Here is a 22,318-nt window from a genome sequence, read left to right as displayed (position 1 = left end):
TTTCATATACCTTGTGTTCGCTTACTAGTTACCACGTATTTAACTTATTTATCCTTGCATGGCGAAGCAACGACGGTCGTTATAACACAAGTGTTCTGTTTCATACACCTCGTGCCCGCTTATAAGTTACCACGTATGTAACTTATTTATCCTCGCATGGCATGGCAACGACAGTCGTCATAACACGGTTGTTCTAGTTCATACACCTCTTGCCTGCTTAAAACAGCAGAAAAGGGCGTGTTTTTTTACAACTTTGATGCGTTTTCTGTATTCCTGACTGTGCCTGTGGGAAAGCGCTATTTTTGTAGCGTGTTAGTTGTAAATTTCCTTGCTGTTATACTGCAGGCAAGTTGTGTATCAGCTACACTGTAACTAGTGAGTGCATACAGGATTACAAAGTTCAGTTTATACAGAATGTTTGGAATAGTACAGCACGTTAGATTAATGTTAACTTTTAATTGTTTCTTCGATTACGGCAGCGTAGATTGAAAAATAGTTGAAACGAAAAGGCAATTAAGTAGAATTGGATTAAAAAGGTAACTTTTAACATACCTTATTGTAATTTTTTATACAGTAGTGTGGGGGAAGATGGGACACCTTTTAACTCGATTTTCCCGACCCATTTAGTAGTAAACAAAGAACATTCCAAGAATTATAAAACCATATCCTCACGACTCCGATAAACCGTTGTTAATTGTTTAAAACACGATCAGGATAGTTTAATATTATGTACCAAAGGTATCCCATCTTCCCCCAACCTACTATATATAATACAAATGAATAAAGTCTGTACAATGCATCAAGCCACTTCTTGTATATATACGTGTAAGAATGAATGGAGCTTATTTAACCTCGCATGGCGGGGAAACAACATCAGTCGTTATAACACGTGTGTTCTGTTTCGTACACCCCGTGTCCACTTACGAGTTAATATGTGCGTAGCTTTGTTGGTGATTGTTTTAATGTTTGGCTGATAATTTCGGCAACCTATTAGTGACTACTGGATTGAAGCAAATACTTTGTTTTGCTCAAGGAAACATACGCGCATAATGGTAGCAGCGCCGAGCCTTGAACCTAATGGATTGCTCTTTATAGTTTAACTTAACAAAACCTACAAATCTCTAACAAAATAAAGGATAAACATTTGTAGTTAACCATAAAGTCTACTAGTTTGACTTGAATTTAATTTCCAACCAGGATAAGGAACCAAGACTTACGGTATTTAATGCTTTCCAGTTTATATATTTGCCCCCTGTTGCACATGATTTATAAAGTCCATTTAAATTGGAGTCCATGCAACGTACAAACCACCAACCGCCCTTAAAGGCATCTGCGCAGTTCTTGCTATTATGTACGTCATTATCACGTTCGTAAGTTGAAAACTGCATACCGTTGTGGAGAGTAAATGAATCTCCCGCAGCTACAAATGTAAAACATATTTGCTCAGGCGAAATAAAACAGTTGTTAGTATAGGCTGCTTGTCTCTAGGTCTAACCCATGGGTTACCGGTTCAAGGCTGGAAACCCCTACAGGCTATAATAGAACACATTTAGACAATAAGAGTCTTCATTACATGACTGATTATAACTTGCTTCATCATCGCATAGCAGAGCAACAACATTCGTTATAACACGGGTGTTCTGTTTCATACACCTCGTGCCCACTTACAAGTTACCACGTATGTAACTTATTTATCCTCACATGGTGGAGCAACGACAGTCATTATAACACGGGTGTTCTGTTTCATACACCTCGTGCCCCATTACAAGTTACCACGTATGTAACTTATTTATCCTCACATGGTGGAGCAACGACAGTCGTTATAACACGGGTGTTCTGTTTCATACACCTCGTGCCCACTTACAAGTTACCACGTATGTAACTTATTTATCCTCACATGGTGGAGCAACGACGGTCGTTATAACACGGGTGTTCTATTTCATACACCTCGTGCCCGCTTACAAGTTACTTCTTATTTAACTTTGTGGGTGATTGTTTTTACTGTATTGCTGACAACTTGGATAACTCAATAGTTACCACTGGGTTTGAGCAATATATGGTACAGCTCTGACACTTCATGTGCTTTTACATTCATGTTGTTACTAACATGTTATTCATACTAACTTGAAAACGTTTCGTAGCCGTCGATCGTCAGAGTATAATTAGTATCCGCGCCCCCAACTGCAAAGTTTCTGAAACAAGAATGAATGACTTTATCTTCGCGTGGCCGGAAACGACAGTCGTTATCACACGGGTTTAATACCTCGTGCCAGCTTACGAGTTACCATGTATGTTACTTCGTGGGGATTATTTTTTTGGATTTTTTTATTATTTTTTTGTGTAAGGCTGATAATTTGGACAACCCATTATAGTGACCACTGGGTTGAAGCAATTGTCGTTAAGTGTCTTGCCCAAAGACACATACGCCCACAATGGTAGCAGCGTCGAGCATTGAACCCATTACCTCTGGGCTACAGGCAGGCGCGCTAACCACTATCCCACGGCGCCGGACTATCAGGATAGATATCAGGATTTTGTCACGTAAACAATCACCCACAAAGTTACACACGTGGTAACTTGTAAGCAGGCACAAGGTGTATGAAACAGAACATCCGTGTTATAACGACTGTTGTTGCCCCGCCATATAAAAATAGTCTAATAAGCTTTTTTGGAAACTTTGAATTAAATATTATCAGAATATTTTTACGCTTAATTTTTATAATTCTTTGATAGTTCTTTGTTTACTAGCAAATGGGACGATACAAAAAAATGAAAAGGTGTCCCATCTTTCCCCACCCTACTATATAATTGGCACTCAATATATCTCACATAAATCCGCATAGAAATACTCACGAGAATTCCGCGAAAACCATCGACCGATTGCATGTGGTCATATCTGCTCGGAGGCGATAGTTTCCATTCCTGGTTAATTCGTGCAGATATTTCAAACCTTCACAGAAATAATTAGGTCGTCAACAGTTCGCAGGGCACTGTTTGCTTTATTCTTAGTAGGAATGTGAGAACGCTACGTTATTGAGCTGTTTATTTTGCACGTATTTATTATTGTATTGGTCAGAGGACCAACCAGTGGCGCAGCCAGAAAAAAATAAGGGGGGAGGTTTTAATCAAAAAAAATTTAAAAATATTTTTTTTTAATTTTTTTTAAATATTTTTTTTTTGGTTAAAAAGGGAGGGGTTCCATGGCATGCCTCACTGTTAGACCTCACCCATATAGAATAGAATGTGCATATACAATGTTGGGGTAATGAGCCAACTCTGGTCTAAATCCCAGGTCCCATAGCATGCCTCACTATAGGACCTCACTCATATAGAATAGAATGTGCATATACAATGTTGGGGTAATGAGCCAACTCTGGTCTAAATCCCAGGTCCCATGGCGTGCCTCACTGTAGAACTTTACTCATATAGAACAGAATGTGCATATACAATATTGGACATACATACATACATAGAATAGTGCTCTCTTATCACGTAACAATGCTCACCCATCCAATAATCATTGTTAATGTTCCCGAATCCATTCTCGTAATCTGTCCACGGTCGATAAAAGTCGACAGCAGAACTTACTCGCCGCTGGAAAACCTGAAATTATTTAATTAGTTTCAAAAGAATGTTCATTTTTTTAAACCTATATCTGGGGCATAGTGAACATAGAGAGCGCTGACTTTGGGCCAGAAGCTATACGTTTGCGAGGCTTTCGTCATTATACCATACAGTAGGAGTAGAGTGGAGTAAAAAATGTTTTAAACAAATAATATTTACAGAAATATATAACCGTATCCTCACGACTCTAAAATAACGTTGTTAATTTTAAAACGATTATGAAATATGGGATTTAAGTATAAACAGCATCCCATATTTTCCCTCATTACAGTTTAAGGTAGTGTGGGGAAAGATGGGACATCTTAAACACATAATATTCAAATATCATGATCGTGTTTTAAACAATTAACAACGAACCATATGGGAGTCGTGAGGATACGGTTTTATAATTCTTTGAATGTTTTATGTTTACAACCAAGTTGAACGAAAAAATAAACTGAAAAGGTGTCCCATCTTCTCCCATCCTACTATAAGTTAAATAAATAAGTTACATTATTCTAACTCACGGTCCAGCCTCCGTTAGATGTCGCCATATCGCAATACACGTTCATGCTGATATCGTTCACTTTAATTTGATAAACCCCGTTCTTTCGACTCCCAGCTACGAACTCATCGTCGCAACTATCTATTATAGTGAAATACTGCTTAGTTTGGTTAACGCAGCGTACATACAAACGAAAAATGTTTATAAAATATCAAAACATGGGAATAATTCATGTAACTTTTTTATATTCTCATGTGACGGAGAACAGCAGTTTGTTTCATACACCAGAACACATATGCTCACAATGGTAGCAGAGCCGAGCCTCGAACTCAGGGTAGTCGCTTTATACAGCGCCGGCTAAATATCGAGCATTGTACCATAGCATACTGATGTGTAGTTACTTCAGTATACTACGATTGTACCGATTTCTAATATGAAAGGAAAATATAATGGTCCATTTAACAAACACTGTACCGGTTCGTAAGGTAATATTCAAATAGTTAATATTGAGGCTAATATAATATAGTAGGGTGGGGAGGATGGGACATCTTTAGGACATAAAATCCAAAAATCCTGATCGTGTTTTAAACTATTAACAACAGTCTATGGGAGTTGTGAGGATACGGTTTATAATTATTTGAATGTTCTTTGATTACTACCAAATGGAACGAGAAAATAGAATGAAAAGGTGTCCCATCTTCCCCCGCCCTTTATAGTCCACCAGGCATATTACAACCACAATAAACCACGTACTTGTGTTCATGAGCAACAACGTCACCACAACTTCAACGTCATACCAGCCTGTCTTGGTGTCATTCCTTTTAATTCTCAGAATAACTCCTGGTTTTAAAATTTCAAACACAGTGACTGTGAACGTGTGTGGTAGACTCGCATTCTTCGTTGACACCTCGGGTGTGACGTTACGGGGTGGTGACGTCATACATATCTTGTACCTGACGTAGATTAACATCTCTGACGTAGGCGATGACGTCATTATTGTATAGTGTCGATAAAAACTCTCGCTGGCGCCGACTGTGGAAATTTTGGAAAAGTCAATTAGTTTTATCCATAAATACATTTCGTAGTTCAAAATTAAAGCAAGCTATACTGAAATTGTGTTTATGGGTGGAAAGTCACACGTATATAGATCAGAATAAAACCCAAAACATGGCTAACAAACCCACAATAACAGCATATATGTTACGTTTTTTCGCAACCATTTGCAACGCATACCATCACTTAATGTTTTTATTTCCCCCCTCAAATGAGATAGCGAAGATCAAATTAATTATAACAAAAATTAGAAAAGAATTAGCATCAAAACGCATAAAAACTACTCGAGTAAAAACAAACGCAGTTCACAACACTCACTTTGTTTTACTTCACCAATCAGGGCGAGAACAACCACCAACAACGATATCACTTTTGCAATCATGCTAATCGCGTAACTTTTACTGCAGCGAATCTCTGCTATTGGTAAAGCTTCTTCATTAACGTGTGAGCATTCTGGAATAAGAAAGGAAAATAATATTCTATCTCTTAGTTTTAAGCACTAAACAGAACTTTTTTTGGATAATATAATCTTCTTCAGCAAATAATCTGCGCTAAATATAGCTGTTATGAGATAAAAGTGAAACGAAAATCTTATTTAACAGATTTTTTATCAGCTGTCAGTTTCTTGTAAATAACCGCCTTGTGCAATTACTTCGAAATCCACAGAAAGTATAACGTGGCCGGATGTGACGTATTGTTATACCTGAGCAGAGTTCGCTGTTATAGGCAACAAATGGTTGTGGGTTTGCTAAATAATGTTGTGTTTTGAGGACAAGACACTTTATTGCTTCAACCAACCAAGTGGTCACTAAGAGGTTGTATAAGTCATCAGTTATGCAGAGTAAAGAATAAAAAAAATAAAATAAAAAACAATCACCCACAAATTTACATACGTGGTAACATGTAAGCGGGCATGAGGTGTATGAAACAGAACACCCGTATTGTATAGTAGGGTGAGGAAAGACGGGACACCTTTAGTACATAATATTCAAATATCCTGATCATGTTTTAAACAATTAACAACAGTCTATGGAAGTCGTGAATATACAAATTTATAATTCTTTGAATGTTCTTTGTTTACTACCAAATGGGACAAGATAAAAGAATGAAAAGATGTCCCATCTCCCCCCACCCTACTATATAACAACTACCGTTGCCCCACCACGCAAAGATAAATAATTTAAATTCATATATCTTATGTGATATCTTGAGCGTCTTGTTTTGAATGATACTTGCGCCTCCTAGCATAAGAGGTGGGCAGATGTGCTTCACGTAATGCTACTTAGTGGTTCGGCATGAGAGCACTTAAGTGGTGGTTACAGTGAACCATACATGTGCAGCGTATTGAGAAATGTCATTGTAAGCGTGGCAAAGCCCTTGAATAAAGCAATGTTTGATGGTGAAAATGACAATTCGTAACATTATGCTCACTATAGTAGGGTGGGGTAAGACGAAACATGCTTTCATTCTCTTTTATCGTCCCGTTTGGTAATAAACAAGCAATATTTACAGAGTTGTAAACCAGCATCGCGATTCTAAATAACGTTGTTAGTTGTTTACAATGCGGTTATGGAATATTAGATTATTAAATGCTAACCTAATCAATGGGTGTCTTCTTATACACCAGACACACTTGGTGTATTCATACACCTCATGCTCACTGTCAAGTTATAACATGGGTGTCTTCTCATACACCAGACACAAAACTTATCCGGACGATTTTATCTTTGCAAATTTGTCATTTTCAATATGAGAGAACGCATGAAAAAGGGCAATTATTGAAATGCGTGCATTGACGTAGCACTCTCTCGCGTCATTCGCGCAAGACGCTGCTTGTTGAAAGTCTGCTTGCTGTTTGTATTTGTGCATGCCATAAAACGTAGTATTGCTACAACTGTATTTGCTGAACCAGATATATATAATAGTTAATAGGTCACAGAACGTTTAAGCCAAATGGATATTGAGCTAATGTAATGCAAATTAAACTGTTTAAATATAGACATCGTTTGTGTATTCATAGTAAACCGTCTATTAAAGTGGTTTATGTAAATATGTCGACTTTAACTTTAAAGGGCATGTTATTCAAATTTGAACGCTCGATTACAATCGTGAAGATAGTTATGTAAATTTAAAAACATGGCTATTTTATTCTAACTTACTATATATTATTAAAACTAATACCAACGCATTTTAAATGTGCGTATTAATTTTAGCAGTAGATCGATTTACCGATTTTGCTAAAACTTAAAGGGGGGTCAAAAATGCTGCATTAATAAAAGAAACGAAGTGGTTTTGCTTTGTGTGGACAGTAGTTACCGGACAGGGGATTTAAACAACTGAAGAGAAAGAAACTTTAAACATGAGGAGAAAATCACGTTATTTATTCGTCGTGTTTATAATATGGTCGTCGGGCGTCTTATATTACTTTACCACGTTTGCAAGACAAGATCAATTTTCATCAAAAGCTAAAGATTCGGTAAGTTATTATATGATACACTAGTATATGGCTACTAGTGAAGAATTGTATCCCACATTATCTAGCCTACTAAACGTAACTGTACTAACCCATAACCCCTATAACCACTGGCCCCCTAACTAGCCCCTGCTCCCTTACCAATAACCACTAACCACTAACTCCTAACCACTAACCCCTAACTACTAACCCCTAACTACTAACCCCTAACTATTAACCCCTAGCCCTAACCATCAACCCCTAACCTCCAGCCTAATTTATAATGTACCAGAGGATTCTCCACTGCTGCCAAAATATGACATTATGGTCAAACTACTGATATTGATTTTATTTGACCAGTATTTTTATTTTAACAATGTCACCCTGGATTTTGTTAAAATACATCTATAGCAGAATGAATTCTATTTTGCATATTTTTGTTTATGGCATAAAATCCCACGCACATACACACATAAATGACATAATATAGGTGATTGAAATATCGTTCTCATAAATCCTATAAAATAGCTATGAATTATTAATCCCCTGGAAGGTGACCACTTTGCTTTTGTGGCGTTTACCAATATGAGAATATGAGAATTAAAGCGTATTTTGGCTCCGCTTGTTTGTATAGACACCTAACAGCAGGGTAAAATCTGGGGTGACATTATTAAAATACAGTTACACTCATAGTTGTCAAACATGGGAAATCTCATTGATTAATGTGGTGAATGCAATATACTTCAGCTCTGCTTGTTTGTATAGACATCTAACAGCAGGGTAAAATCTGGGGTAACATTGTTGAAATACAGTTACACTCATAGTTGTCAAACATAGGGAACCTCATTGATTAATGTGGTGAATGCAATATACTTTGGCTCTGCTTGTTTGTATAGACACCTAACAGCAGGTTACACCTGTACCAATAGTTAATAAACAACTTTTTCCAAGCATACACAAGCGCTTGGTTGTAGTGACACCTATTGGCGAAAGTAAATAGATATACAACAAGTAAGGACACCCATTGTTTGAAAACAATGGTCAATGGACGCCATCTTGTTTCCCACATCAGGCATGAAATGCATCAACATGGGCACCAGACGAATATTTTGCGTATTTTAACTGCTTTTTAGACCTTTATTCATTTTTTGTTTCAATAGTTGTATTATAGGATACAGGAAACATTTATGATTCATCAAAATTAAAATTAATTGAATATTTTACAAGCCAACCAAAACTCAAGCATTCGCATTTTAAACGTAAATACAGTATTTAAAACTTATGCAATGCCGGTGCCAAATACATTAAATTTATATATATATAATTGTGTAACATAAATAACCCAAACAATGCTCAAAAATGAGCAAATATGTCGGTTTACGCTTGTGAAGTTCAACGATGTTTGAGCGGGAAACATGTGGGAAACAAGATGGCGGCCTTGTCCTTACTTGCTGATATCTATGTTCTTTGCTATTGGCAGGGTACAAGTTGCTTTAAATTTAGAATTGTAATGCAAAACAAATGTTCAAAAAATTGTGGACATGTAAAAAACATGTTACTTTTCCTGAGCTCCAACTAAACAGTAAGTCATTCGCTTTGTTTAATAACTAAGTTTATTTAGGGCTACACCAGTGAAGAAGGAAAGTACAACCCAAAGTTGAGCAATGTAAAAGATTCCTTAGAAGTCATTGAAGAAACTAGATTCGATAAAGATGGTTACGGCGATATAGGGGACCCTAATAACAGAGAGGATAATTATAAGAAGAAAGACGTGCTGGGGAAGCTATGGAACAGTCACCATCCTACTGAGAGGGACGACGATAAACTAAGATTCAGGTCACAGTCGTTACAGCAGCAGCATAGGAACCATGGGATTCCCTGGAGAGATTTTGACGAATCAAGTTATATAAGCGCGACCGCGATCCATCACGGCGAGGATAAATATAAAAGAAACAAGTTCAACCAACAAGCGTCGGATAAATTGAAATGTGATCGACCGGTTCCGGACACTAGGAATGGATTGTAAGTGGTTTGTCTTAATTCTGTGTTTAACCATATTATAAAGTAATTGCGTTTAGAATACTAACTGACTAACTGTTGCATTTTACACTTGTTTTGTAAAATAGCTTTTTATTTTTAGGGCAGAATTTGAAAAAATAAATAAATACCTCACAAAAGAAACTACTACAAAAAACAGTACCCGATTTTTATTGCATAATTCAGTTAACAATACGAAGTTACAACCAATAAAGTAAAATTTCTTTCATATTATATGTCTAACTATCCCTGCCCCCCTGCATTTATAAAAGTTTAGTACATATGCGTTATAATGTGACAAATGTGTGCACTGCGTACCGTATCCTATAATTCAGTACATATGTGTACATTGCATATCATAGGTGCGGTCCATTGAGTATATCACTTTTTAAAATACCACAATTCTAAACCCCATATTTAATATTTACTTCTCAACCAAATTTTCCACTTAAGCACAATTGTAACCTCAGGGTAGTCGTGTGGCTGGTGGGCAATCTATATAACAGAGGTTGTGCATTCTGTTTCAGCTATTAGGGGCAGTTGTCTTCAGGGTAATTGTATAGTTATTATATTAAATGTAGTAGTTTTGTATTTACAACAATAATACCAGGATATCATCTTAATACTAGGATAGGATGGGCTATATCTTGACAGGGACCACATGATGTATGAATACGAATACACCATTCATGTTAAGAACACTGAACAGTAAAATACACCTATGGTATAACACATACAGGGTGGGGAAGACGGGTCACCTTTAGCACATAATATACAAATATCCTGATCGTGTTTAAACAATTTAACAGCGGTCTATGGGAGTCGTGAGGATACGGTTTTATAATTCTATGAATGTTCTTTGTTTACGACTAAATTGGGCGGGAAAATTGAAAAAAGGTGTCCCATCTCCCCCCACCCTACCATTTATTAACACCCCACGGCCCACACCCCCATTAACACCCTTATTCATCAGATGTTCCAGCAATTCCTGGGACCTCTCCAAGCTCCCAGCAACCAGCGTTATCGTTACTTTCCATAACGAAGCAAGATCGACTTTACTACGAACAGTGGTGTCCGTATTAAACAGGAGCCCACCTAGTTTGGTGAGGGAGATTATATTGGTGGACGACTTCAGCGATAATGGTGAGTATTTGTTGGTTTTTGTTTAGTATGGGTGAGGTCTCAGATTCTGAATTCTAGATTCGAAAAAAGGTATTCCAGGATATCCTAGAATACCTAAACATTCTGTAATGTGCATGCAGCCTGGCTAAAGATCTGTTGGAATAAAAGGGGGGTATTTTGAAACAGGGTAACACCATATGATTTAGCACCGCAGTTTTAAACATTAGTAGTCCTGAGTTATTTTGCTTCTTTGTGTTTTATATGGGTAAGGTTCTGTGACAAGGCTCATCAAGAAACCTGGATTTTGTCAACAGGTTGCACTCAATGTTCTGCTGGTTTAAAATTTCATGTTGAATTCTGGTCCAATGTCATGTTAGTAGAATAGAATAGGGTTCTGTACCAAAATTGATAGGATGGTGTTTATTTGAATGTAGATTATATATATATACTTATACCAATATTCCAGCTGAGGATGGCCAACTTCTGGCACAAATTGAAAAAGTTCGAGTTTTACGAAACAACCAACGAGAAGGTGAGAAGTAATTATGTCTTTGGTGGTTGGGGTCACTATAAGTTACATAAGTGGTAACTCGTAAGTGGGCATGAGGAGTATAAAACCCGTGTTATATGGACTGTTATTGCCTGCTATGTGAGAATAAATAAGTTACATTCATTCATTCAGTTTATTAAACAAGAAGCACAGTTTAAAAATCTTGTTGAATTTTTTTCTCTATTATTTAGCTCTGTAGTGCTAAATTTTTTGATTCCATAAAAATGAATTAAAGTCTGTATATACTACTGTATAACCTAAACCTAGCAATATAAGCCAAACTAGACGTTAATAACCTTGTTGAATCCCTCAGGTTTAATGCGGTCACGGATCCGCGGTGCTGACGCTGCAGCCGCCCCTGTATTAACTTTCCTTGATTCCCACGTCGAATGTAACAAGAATTGGTTAGAACCTTTACTACAGCGTATAGCTGATGATAGGACGGCGGTCGTTTGCCCGATTATCGATGTGATTAACATGGATAACTTTGAATATATTGGAGCAAGCGCCGATCTACGAGGAGGTACTTGTGTATTAATATCATGTCTCTTATAGTCAAGTGTTATGAAATGTTGTTTTCGTGAATCTGATCCTGATCTAGTCCTCATGGGCGATTTTTGCACCAAAATGGGGTCAAGTGTTATAAAATGTTATTAATTTCGTGAATCTGATCCTGATCTAGTTCTCATAAAGTTGTACTATTCTCATTAATGATAACAGTCAGCATCAAGTGGTGGGAAATGTAACAAACAAAAATCTAGTCCAACAAATTGTATTTTTGTAGGATATTTATTTTGCTTAAAATGGCTTTTCAAATATCTTCTATTTAAATATAGACTTGATTTTTGTTTGTTACATGTTTATAGCATTTTATCCTGATAGTTTAAGATACGAAAATCGTCCAATTATGAGCAGTAGACCAGGACCATAACCAGAATTAATAACAGGCCTCTCATGTGCTTTAGAGCAGGATAATTACATGAGTAATAGACTTAATGACCATGTATAAACATATGTGTATGTTTGTAATGTTGGTTATGTATATTTATCATACAAATACATAAAACTGGCTGATCCAAATCAACTCGGCCGGTAAACAAGTAATAGCTGCAGGCTATTTAGTGTTCACATTCACTTGTGTCTACATCTGTAAATAATCCATAAATTCTCAATCAATAATGTTTATGCTGCACAATAATTACTTTCATTGTAAATGGAATGTTTGATGTTGGATACTTTTTCATGCACACTGGGTCATATTTCACACAAACACTTCTAAATGTAGACACTTATAGCCCGGGGGTTTAACAGTCATTTGTCTTTCTAAAGCCTCTCACATTTTCTATGATCTTCAACCCATTTACCATGATGAATAATGCTGCTTATCTCCACTTATGACAACTCAAAGAAACAAAGATTTCCTTTGTTTAAAAATTAAAGTAAACATCACTTAGCATACTGTTTGTGATGTCATAATAGGATCTTTGTACTTTTGCGCTGACTTTTACGGCTAACACACATGACTGGATATGGGTTGGTAGTGCACATGAATGGCTAAACAGACAAAATGACTTCATTCAATCACAAAATCCAGCACCTGACCACATAAATGAACTAAAATGTAAAATTGGCGACTTGAAAATATAGTAAATGTTAGAAAAAATTTTAGAATGAAAAATTTTTAAATGTAAAAATTTTCGAACAATAGTAAAATTTGAAACTATGTTGGTTTGCAGGCTTTGATTGGAACCTGGTGTTTAAATGGGACTACATGTCATCTGAGGAACGAAGAAGCAGAGCAGGAAACCCTACAGCACCAATATCGTATGTCACGTTTCATAATATGTTGTTAGTCTATCCATATGGTTGGAACTTTTATATAAATTATGCCTTGGCCATTGTTAAAGTATAATTTTCAAGTTATATTTAGGAAATACAATAAATTTATATTTATGTCAAATGCAGTAACAAATCATATTCGATATTGTTTTGTTTTATATTATGTTCCAAATCTATGGGGTTCTGTGGGACTATTATATAAATTCAAAAAAATGATTTAATAGCCTACTTCAGTGCTCTTCAACCTTTTTATGGGTTGGTGAACCCCTAAAGTTGTTGCGTCAAACTCATGCACCCCTGTTTGCTTTAACGTAAAACTAATGACGTTTCGCAATTCCCTGTGATGCAAGATATAGAATTCATATAAAAAAAAACTGTAGAAAAATGGGTAAATTTGTTAAAAATGTTCAAAACTGAGTATTATTGCTGAAAATTGTTGAAGTTTGTGATGCACCCTTGTATACCCTTTTGTATTGGTGCACCCTAGGGTGCACCGTGCACACCGGTTAAAGAGCACTGGCCAACTTAACATAACGAAATGTACATGATCGTATGTTACCTGGATAATGTGGTTTAATTAAGTTTCTTATTACATTATACTGTTTATAAGATGTGATGGTCACGCCTTTTATTAAATAAGTCTTTTCGATTTTGTAAACTTTTTCTTTACCGCGACCAAGAGACAAAAATCATTCAGTCATTCACAAAATCCCATAGACCTGGCTACAAATAAAAGACGTGTAAAAGTTACAAAAAAAAACTTAAGAAACAATAAAAGTCTGAACTGCCAAATAATCCAAATAAACCATCTATATTAACAACAGAACAAACTTAAATCAATGCGTTAAGGTTGTTAGTACAAGTGTTGCCTAATTATTCCCATGTTGCAACTAACATGTGTTAATAATGGGGAATATTATTGATTTGGAACCACTGGGGACTAAATAATTCATTACCAAAGTAGATGTGTATCTCTGTCACTTGGGGTGACAAAGAGTTCACATGGGGATTAATAAATTAAACTCTGGGGAACAAAACAACAATCATGTCAATGCAATTAAACCCCAATTATATATATTATATATTCCTATAATGAAGGCTTGCAGAATTTAAGACACAACTTGAAAATAAAGTTAACTTTTTATACCAAAGTAATCCAAAATCTATATCAGTTAGTTTTGATCAATGTGAGTTAATTGTAGGATGTGTTGGGTTTAGCAGTTGTTATTTGTATCTTCTTCAAAGTAGTTTACACCTGGCAAGTTCTTATGACGTTTTGCGGCTATTCCCTTTCTCCTGGCTGCTTTAATTAATCTAATCTTCGTTATCAGATCGAAGATCAAATGTTAAATGAATTTAATACATAAACGCATGTTTAAAGCTATTGTGGTGAACTGGTGAGAATACTAGTGTTATAAAGACTTCCGTTTTATTCGTTGTTTTAATTAATCTGATCTTTAATATCGTATTTGAATATCAAATGTTAAAACCTCAAATGTTGAAATAGTGTGACACATAAACATATAATTAAAGCTATTGTAGTAATAATAGTAGTCTTATAACGACTTCCGTTTTGCTGCTAATTCTCTTCTCTTCTTGGTTTAATTAATCTGATATTGTATTTGAAGACAAATATAATATTATTCCCACGCACCTTGTTAGCCACGCCACAATCCCCTGTTCCATGTTACCCCGCACCACGATCCATGTTACCCCGCACCACGATCCATGTTACCCTACACCACGATCCATGTTACCCCACACAAATAAAAAAAAATGCCATCGCATTTGAAGAAAGATAAAATGTTATTACCACACACCTTGTTCAGCACACGGCACAATCCCTTGTTCCCGTGGCGACGATCTATTGTTCGTGACTCATAATCCCTCACTCATGTAACGCGACGTCTAGACAACAATCCAGCACTTCTATTCAACTATGACGTCATAATATGCATTTGCAATACAAACATAGCAGGCCATGTGTGTAATACGATTTTCATTTCACAAAAAAAAATTTTAATGGATGCCAAAAATTAGTAAATAACCAGAATAACGTTATGTTTATAATAAAACTGACCAGAAAATTTGGGTTTCATAGCTCATATAATGTATACGTACATCACATGACATCCCATGTGTTAATGTATGGTACGATTTTCATCTCACAAAAAAAAAGTATTTTAAGTGATGTCAAAGATTAGGTTGTGTTTATGTTTGTATTAAAACTCACCAGAAAATTTGTTTATAACAAATCATATATTCATACGCATTGTGTACAAAATACAATGAAATTATTTTTATTTCAATCATTTTGGTTTTAAAACTAAAACCATCTGTTTAATGTTTGTTAAATCCTAAAACATTATGTTTGTTTTGAACTGCTCGGACAATCCAAGTTTTATATAACCGTCTAAATATGCATTATATTTCCCCTATTACATCATAATGTGTAATATGATCTAAACGTTTCAATTGAAAAAGTAAAATCCTAATTATTATTGTTGAGTTGCAATGTTTGTATTAAAACTGCTCAGAAAGTCCTTGTTTTATGCAACTAATATTACACACAGAACACCTGTGACATCCTATATCTATAATATGCTCTAAAATGTTTCGATTTAAAATTACCAGAAAGTCCATGTTTTATGCAACTAACATGCATTGTATATACACAGCACACCTATGATAGCTGGTGGTTTATTCTCAATGGATAAATCCTACTTCAATCAACTTGGTAAATATGATACGGCTATGGATGTTTGGGGGGGAGAGAACTTAGGTGAGTTGGAAACTATGTATGATTGTGTTCTATGTATGTATGGCTATGTATGGCTGTGTTCTTTAAAATAGCTCGACCAAGTTGAAAAGGAGGTTCTTAAGATACGTTGGCATGAAAATATATTCCCTTGTCGCTGCATTAACAACTTCTTTAGAGCCAGAAACCTAGAGATGTGGAATATATTAGGAATTAATACATTGCCCAAATGTCTGCAATTTTTTGTGCTACAATTTTTTTGATTCACACTTATAATGACTGTGTTCTGTGTTGTATATATATATTTATATATTTATATGTATGCTGACAAGTGTATGAATTATAGGTGGTTTTAGTTAACGTTTTCTTGTGTAAAAATGGCGACCACCGTGTATTAGCAAAAAATTAAAGTAATTATTTCTAAAACTATTATAAGGCCTAAATATCGCGGCTATTATATTATATATGGGTGAGGTGCAGTGCAACACGCCATGAGAAGTCTTAGGCCCATTACCCCAACATTGTATTTGTATGCCTATATACAACTCTGCTGTAAATCATATATATATATAATATACGTATATATACCTTAACCTGTTATGCCCTAAGTTTGTAACCACATAAATTGTGTCGTATTTGTTGTTATCGAAATATAATAAGTTTTTCAAAAATGGTAATACATTGACCTGCATTATGACGTAACCAGTGTCGCAGCCAGGGGGGTTCAGGGTGTCGCGCCCTCCCCCTTTAAACCAGAAAAAAAAATTATATATATATTAATATATATAATAAAAAAATTAAAAAAAAAACATTTAAAAAATTTGTTGATTAAAACCCGCCTTTATTTATTTTCTGGCTGCCCATATAAGTTGTGTTGTATTTGTTGATGTAGAAATCTCGTTCCGTGTTTGGCAATGTGGTGGAAGGTTGGAAATCATCCCCTGTAGTAGGGTGGGACACGTGTTTAGGAAACAACATCCTTATACCTTTCCTGGGGGAAGCGGGAACGTATTTACCAGGTATTGTGGTTTGTGGTTAGCTTCTAATGTCATTTATCTTCTGATGTATGAAATGCTTTTGTGGAATTTAAGAAGGTGTTTGTGGCTTTAGCTTTTTTAATTTGTGATTATCTTTAAATGTGTGACATAACTTTGTTAAACAAGTGGTTTTGTTTGTAAATGTAATTTTATTTGTTTCTTGATTGAATAAACTTAACTTATTAATCCTCGCATTGCGCTGCAAAAACAGTCGTTATATTAAAGTATTATTACAATTTTACATGCACCTCGTGCCTGTTTCTAAAGATACCTTAGTGTAATAGGGTTTTACCATGTTCGAATTCTGTTTGATATTCTGAATAAAATCGTGCACTTTTGTAACTGGTACCTATGTCATACATTGGAAAACAATCGCCTTAAGCGGTTCTGTCATATTACATTTTATTGTGTATTGTATAAACATATGCTTATTGTAACTGTGATATGTTGAGTTAATCTGGCCGTGATCTAGCACTCATATTGTTGGATGATTCTCGTTGCATCATAACAGAATACACCAAGTGCTACTTAATATAAAGCAAACTAAAATTCAATTATTGGTAAATTTAAAAGCATCACATATGGTGTGCTGTGGTTTCCTATCTGTCAATCAAATCCTTAATTTCTTCTTAAATCGCACCAGCGTATCAGGATTCACCAAGTGCTACTAAGTACATAGCAAACAGAATTTAAGTTCAACTGTTATTAACCAAAAAAATAATACTGATAATGCCTAGTTATTGTTAAAAATATATTAGACTACACCATTAGTTGGACTTGATTTGTTTAGAATACATCAAGTGCTGCTAATTCCTCAGCAAACATAATTTAAGTCCTAATAGAGGGATAAAAATATATTTTATTTAAATAATGGACCAATAATGCTAGTTATTGGCGGGATATCTTTGGTAAACCATTAGTTGAATTCGATTTTGTTTGCTACTGTATATTTGGTAGCACTTGTTGTGTTCTGTTATAATGCAACGAGAATCGTCCAACAATATGAGTGCTGGATCACGGCCAGATTAACTCAACATATCACCGTTACAATAAACATAAGTGTATACAATATACAATACAATGTAATATGACAGAACAGCTTACAGCGAGTTGTTTCTGAACCTAACAAGCGCACCAGTCACTAAAGTCCTCTTTACATCAAGCAGATTTAGAAAGAACAAACATGGTAAAATCCCATTACATGAGGGCTTTTTTTAACCTTTTAAAACACGCTGTATTAAATTGTGTCAACAAATGAATGAAAACCCGGCACGAGGTGTATAGTGCGTGTCTCAGTACGAATTGCATTGTAAACAAAGCCTTTTCTTTTTTACCTAAATGCAAAATAACCCCATATTATTATGCGATTATTATTCTTAATTGTTGGTTATTATGTCACTGCACGAGTTTAGTAGCACTTGGTGTAAACGTATACTGCTATTTCTAAAGTGTAGAATTCTCTATTTTATTAAAACGTAAGAATTTGCTATCATATTATATCGTAAAAATTCCCTATATTATTATACGGTAAAAATTCCCTATATTATTATACCATTATTACGCCACTATAGTAAATAGTTGATATTTTCCACAGAAACACCCGACGTGCCGCCGAGGTGTGGATGGATGATTACAAGGAATATTATTACGCAGCTGTGCCATCGGCAAAACTTATACCGTTCGGAAAGTAAGCAGATCTGATTGTTCTGTCATAGTAAACCATTGTTATGTCACAGTGGACCGTTGTTTATTGAACCACTTGTCATAAACAGGATGCAACTGACAGTAATCTCAATTGTGACGCATCCGTATGGCGCATAATGAGACGTTTATGTCCCATTTCATAAAGAGAAACGCTGTCTAGTGAAGTTGTCCTTTTTATATTTTTGTATCACTACCATGGACCATTATATGAATGAATGAATGTAACTTACTTTATCCTCGCGTGGCTGAAAAACCGCAGTTGTTATAACACGGGTGTTCTGTTTAATACACCTTGTGCCAGCTTACGAGTTACCATGTATGTTACTTTGTGGGTGATTTTTTGGGGAAATGTTTTTTATATTTCTATATGGTATTAGTACATAATCAGGCATTAATTTCATAAAAGAGTTTCATAAATTTCATAAAGATTTGTCTGGTGAAGTTATTGTCTATATAGAATTAATTGTAAAAGAAATCTTCCTGCCAACGTTGTGTCTGCCATATGACATGACATCATCAGGGTTTGTCGTTGTACAAGAACACATACGCTCACAATGACAGCAGCTTATAGCTGGTAATATAGTAGGTTGGGGTAGGATTTCCCTCTCATGTTGTTGTATTGTTCCGTTTAGTAGTAAACAAGGAATATATACAGAATTATATAACTGTATCCCTACAACTCTAAAAGAGGGTTGCTAATTGTTAAAATCAAGATTAGGAAATATGGGAAGTTAATTATGTGCTAATGGTAGCCATCTTACCCCACATTACAATATATAACTTAACATGACACGACCAGTGTAGTGGAAGTAGTTTTAACATGTAAACAGAGTAAAAAATTCCCCAGTGCTAAATATAGGGCATTTGTTCTTTAATGTGTTAATGTACTTTGAATTTATATAACTGTGGGCATGGTATGTATGCCACAACGGTATTTTATTTTGGATAAGGAAAGCCATGGGCCCTGGGATTTAAGCCAGAGTTGGCCCATTCCCCCAACATTGTATATGCACATTTTATTCTATTCTACATTTCATTACACATGGGTTAGGTACTGTTCCAAAGTTGGCACATTACCAAAAATCTTCCTCCAAACAACATTGTAACTTATCCCATCTTTGATTTACGATTCTTATTCACTTTACGTTTCCATGGTAACCTTCATAAATATTAATTTTATCCAACAGTATTGAGAATCGTTTACAAATACGTGTAAGAAATCAATGCAAGCCGTTCAAGTGGTATCTGGAGAATGTATATCCTGAACTAAGGTATTTAGTATGTGTGTTGTATATTAGTTGTATGTGTGAATGTAATAAGTAAATAAAGCTTGTTTTTGCAATGACAGTCGTTATAACACAGGTGTTATGTTTCATATCCCCCGTGCCCGCTTACAAGTTACCACATATATGCTTTGTGTGTATGTTGTTGCTGCCAAATTAATTTCTCTGACATAAAACTCTAGTGCATTATTCTATATCTTTCATCACATTATGATGTAACTGATCCTCTTATGACATCACAGAGTGCCAAGTAAGGAGTCAGTAGCCTTTGGTTCAATAAAGCAGGGTGTGAACAAATGTATTGATACGTTGGGTCATGTACAAGAAGGTTCTATTGGCTTGTACGAGTGTCATGACTCAGGGGGTAACCAGGTAATAATGCTGTTGTTTGTTGCATGGTAAGGTGGGGTAAGGTGGGATACCATTAACATAATATCCCATTATTGTTAATCATATATTTGCTTGGCTAGGCTTTGAACTAAGCACTATGGATAAATGAATGAATGAATGAATGAATGAATGTAACTGAACGGCTGTGACTGAATGAATGTAATTTGTTTATTCCTGTGCGGCCGGCAATGGCGGTTGTTATAACATCAGTGCTCTGTTTTAAATTTCTAAACCCTTTATAATACTGTGGGGTAAGATGGGATACCTTTAGTCATAATATCCCATATTTCTTGATTCTGTTTTTAATAATTAACAACGCTCGTTTATGGCCACGAGGATACGGTTATTTAATTCTGTAAATATTATTTATTGGCAAGACATCTGCCTTTATGAAATATCATATACGACTAATTGGTTTCCACCCGTCGGACAAACAACATAATTGCTATAATTTACTTCCACACCCTAAATGTGGTGAATAGATTCTATTGTATATGGGTGAGGTCTCATGGTCGGGCCAGCTCAAGGGGAATGGGATTTAGGTCAGAGTGGGCCTATTACTCTGATTGTAAACAATTGCATAGGGATTAAAAAGTGTAGGAATATAGTTATATCTACATATATGAACAAGTGGTTGATTTTTATTGGTGGTAAACATGAAAATGTAACTTTTTATTATTGCATGGTGGGCAACGACAGTTCTATGTTTCATACACCTCATGCCCACTTCCCCATATATTTGACTTTGTGAGTGATTGTTTTTATTTTACAATTTTCTTTATGACATCACAGGAGTTCTCTATGAACAAAGAAATGCAAATCCGACATCAAGATCTTTGTTTTACGGCCGGGGAGGGCGCTAGAGAGGGAAGTATCATCAAGTTACGACATTGTGATGAAAACAACACAATGCAGGTGATGAGAATTCAGTGATTGTTTGGATTTATACACTGATTATAGACCAAGTTACTGTCAGAAACATCTGCTGATCATGAGTTTAGTATCCAGACAGTAACTTGGTCCATCATCAGTGTAAAAGAGGTTACTATCCACCAAGTTACTGTCCGAAACATCTGCTGATCATGAGTTTAGTATCCAGACAGTAACTTATCATACATTCTCTTTATTTCAAACCATAAAATTATTTTTTTTCCAGAAATTTGAGCAAAGCAAGAGCCAACTTCGTCTCTACCAATCATCCTACTGTATCGACAGTCGCCATGAAAGAGACATGGGTCTCATACTGTCCAAATGTGACCACAGTCGTAGCCAGCAGTGGAGGTTTAGCATGGGTGACTTGACCCATTAACCTTCTTACTTTTGCTTCTTGCTGCCTTCTTCATTTGCAACCTAGGGAATTCTGTGTGACGTCATAATAACCAGTATGCAGCGTCCTTGTGACGTCATTATCCGCTAATACGTCGCAATCGGTTCGTATTTTAACCTGACATTATGGTACATACTCTTAACAGCCTCGCCGCTTTTTTAACTTTACTAATCATGTGATGACATCATCACCTATGACGTCATCAGCTGTGATGTCATAACGCATAGCAGTCGCGACGCACTTACGCCGATAAAACAACTCATTACGACGGTACAATTATTTTTCCTTTGTCTTAAATTATCGAGATTTTATTAATTGAGTCTGTTACGTAGTATGACGTCACTAATCTATGATGTCATCAATCTATGACGTCACAAAAGTAGTAGACCAAGATTGGATGTGCAATATTCAAAGACATGATTTACCTTGATTTCTGCAATAGATCTAATTTAGACTCCTAACATGTATACGCCATACAGCTATTAACTCGCAATTTTATTTATTTTTTGCCAACCAAACGACTGTGTTTTTAAACTGGAGTTTTTTAGCCATGAGCTTTTCGCCGCAACACACAGTTACTATTGCAGCATTGTGCTAATAAAATGTTAAAAAGATCACTTTGTTGTATTGGATGGATGTGACTTAGTTATCCTCACAT

At 35.6% G+C, this 22,318-nt stretch overlaps 2 protein-coding genes across 2 annotated transcripts; one reads left to right on the top strand and one right to left on the bottom strand.

Annotated features, from left to right (window-relative positions):
- Nucleotides 1-1,143: 1,143 nt before the first annotated feature.
- On the bottom strand, nt 1,144-5,611 carry LOC149739322 (microfibril-associated glycoprotein 4-like). Its single transcript, XM_089873892.1, has 7 exons — nt 5,480-5,611; nt 4,862-5,140; nt 4,131-4,249; nt 3,507-3,603; nt 2,854-2,950; nt 2,125-2,192; nt 1,144-1,420 (listed from the first exon to the last, which is right to left on the bottom strand). Exons 1-7 carry the CDS (start codon nt 5,541-5,543, stop codon nt 1,167-1,169), a joined length of 978 nt encoding a protein of 325 aa, XP_089730018.1. The 5' UTR covers nt 5,544-5,611; the 3' UTR covers nt 1,144-1,166.
- Nucleotides 5,612-7,374: 1,763 nt separating this feature from the next.
- LOC149739321 (polypeptide N-acetylgalactosaminyltransferase 2-like) lies at nt 7,375-22,277 on the top strand. Its single transcript, XM_089873880.1, has 13 exons — nt 7,375-7,637; nt 9,235-9,635; nt 10,624-10,793; nt 11,239-11,304; nt 11,636-11,845; nt 13,059-13,146; nt 15,840-15,943; nt 16,812-16,938; nt 18,551-18,643; nt 19,848-19,931; nt 20,186-20,315; nt 21,126-21,248; nt 21,490-22,277. Exons 1-13 carry the CDS (start codon nt 7,521-7,523, stop codon nt 21,640-21,642), a joined length of 1,866 nt encoding a protein of 621 aa, XP_089730006.1. The 5' UTR covers nt 7,375-7,520; the 3' UTR covers nt 21,643-22,277.
- The last annotated feature ends 41 nt before the right edge of the window (nt 22,278-22,318 follow it).

Source organism: Ciona robusta, chromosome 3 (assembly GCF_009617815.1).
Source record: "Ciona robusta chromosome 3, ASM961781v2".
In the NCBI taxonomy this organism is placed as follows: domain Eukaryota; kingdom Metazoa; phylum Chordata; class Ascidiacea; order Phlebobranchia; family Cionidae; genus Ciona; species Ciona robusta.
The sequence above is the reverse complement of the archived record's forward strand: the minus strand, read 5'-3'. Positions and strand labels throughout refer to the sequence as shown.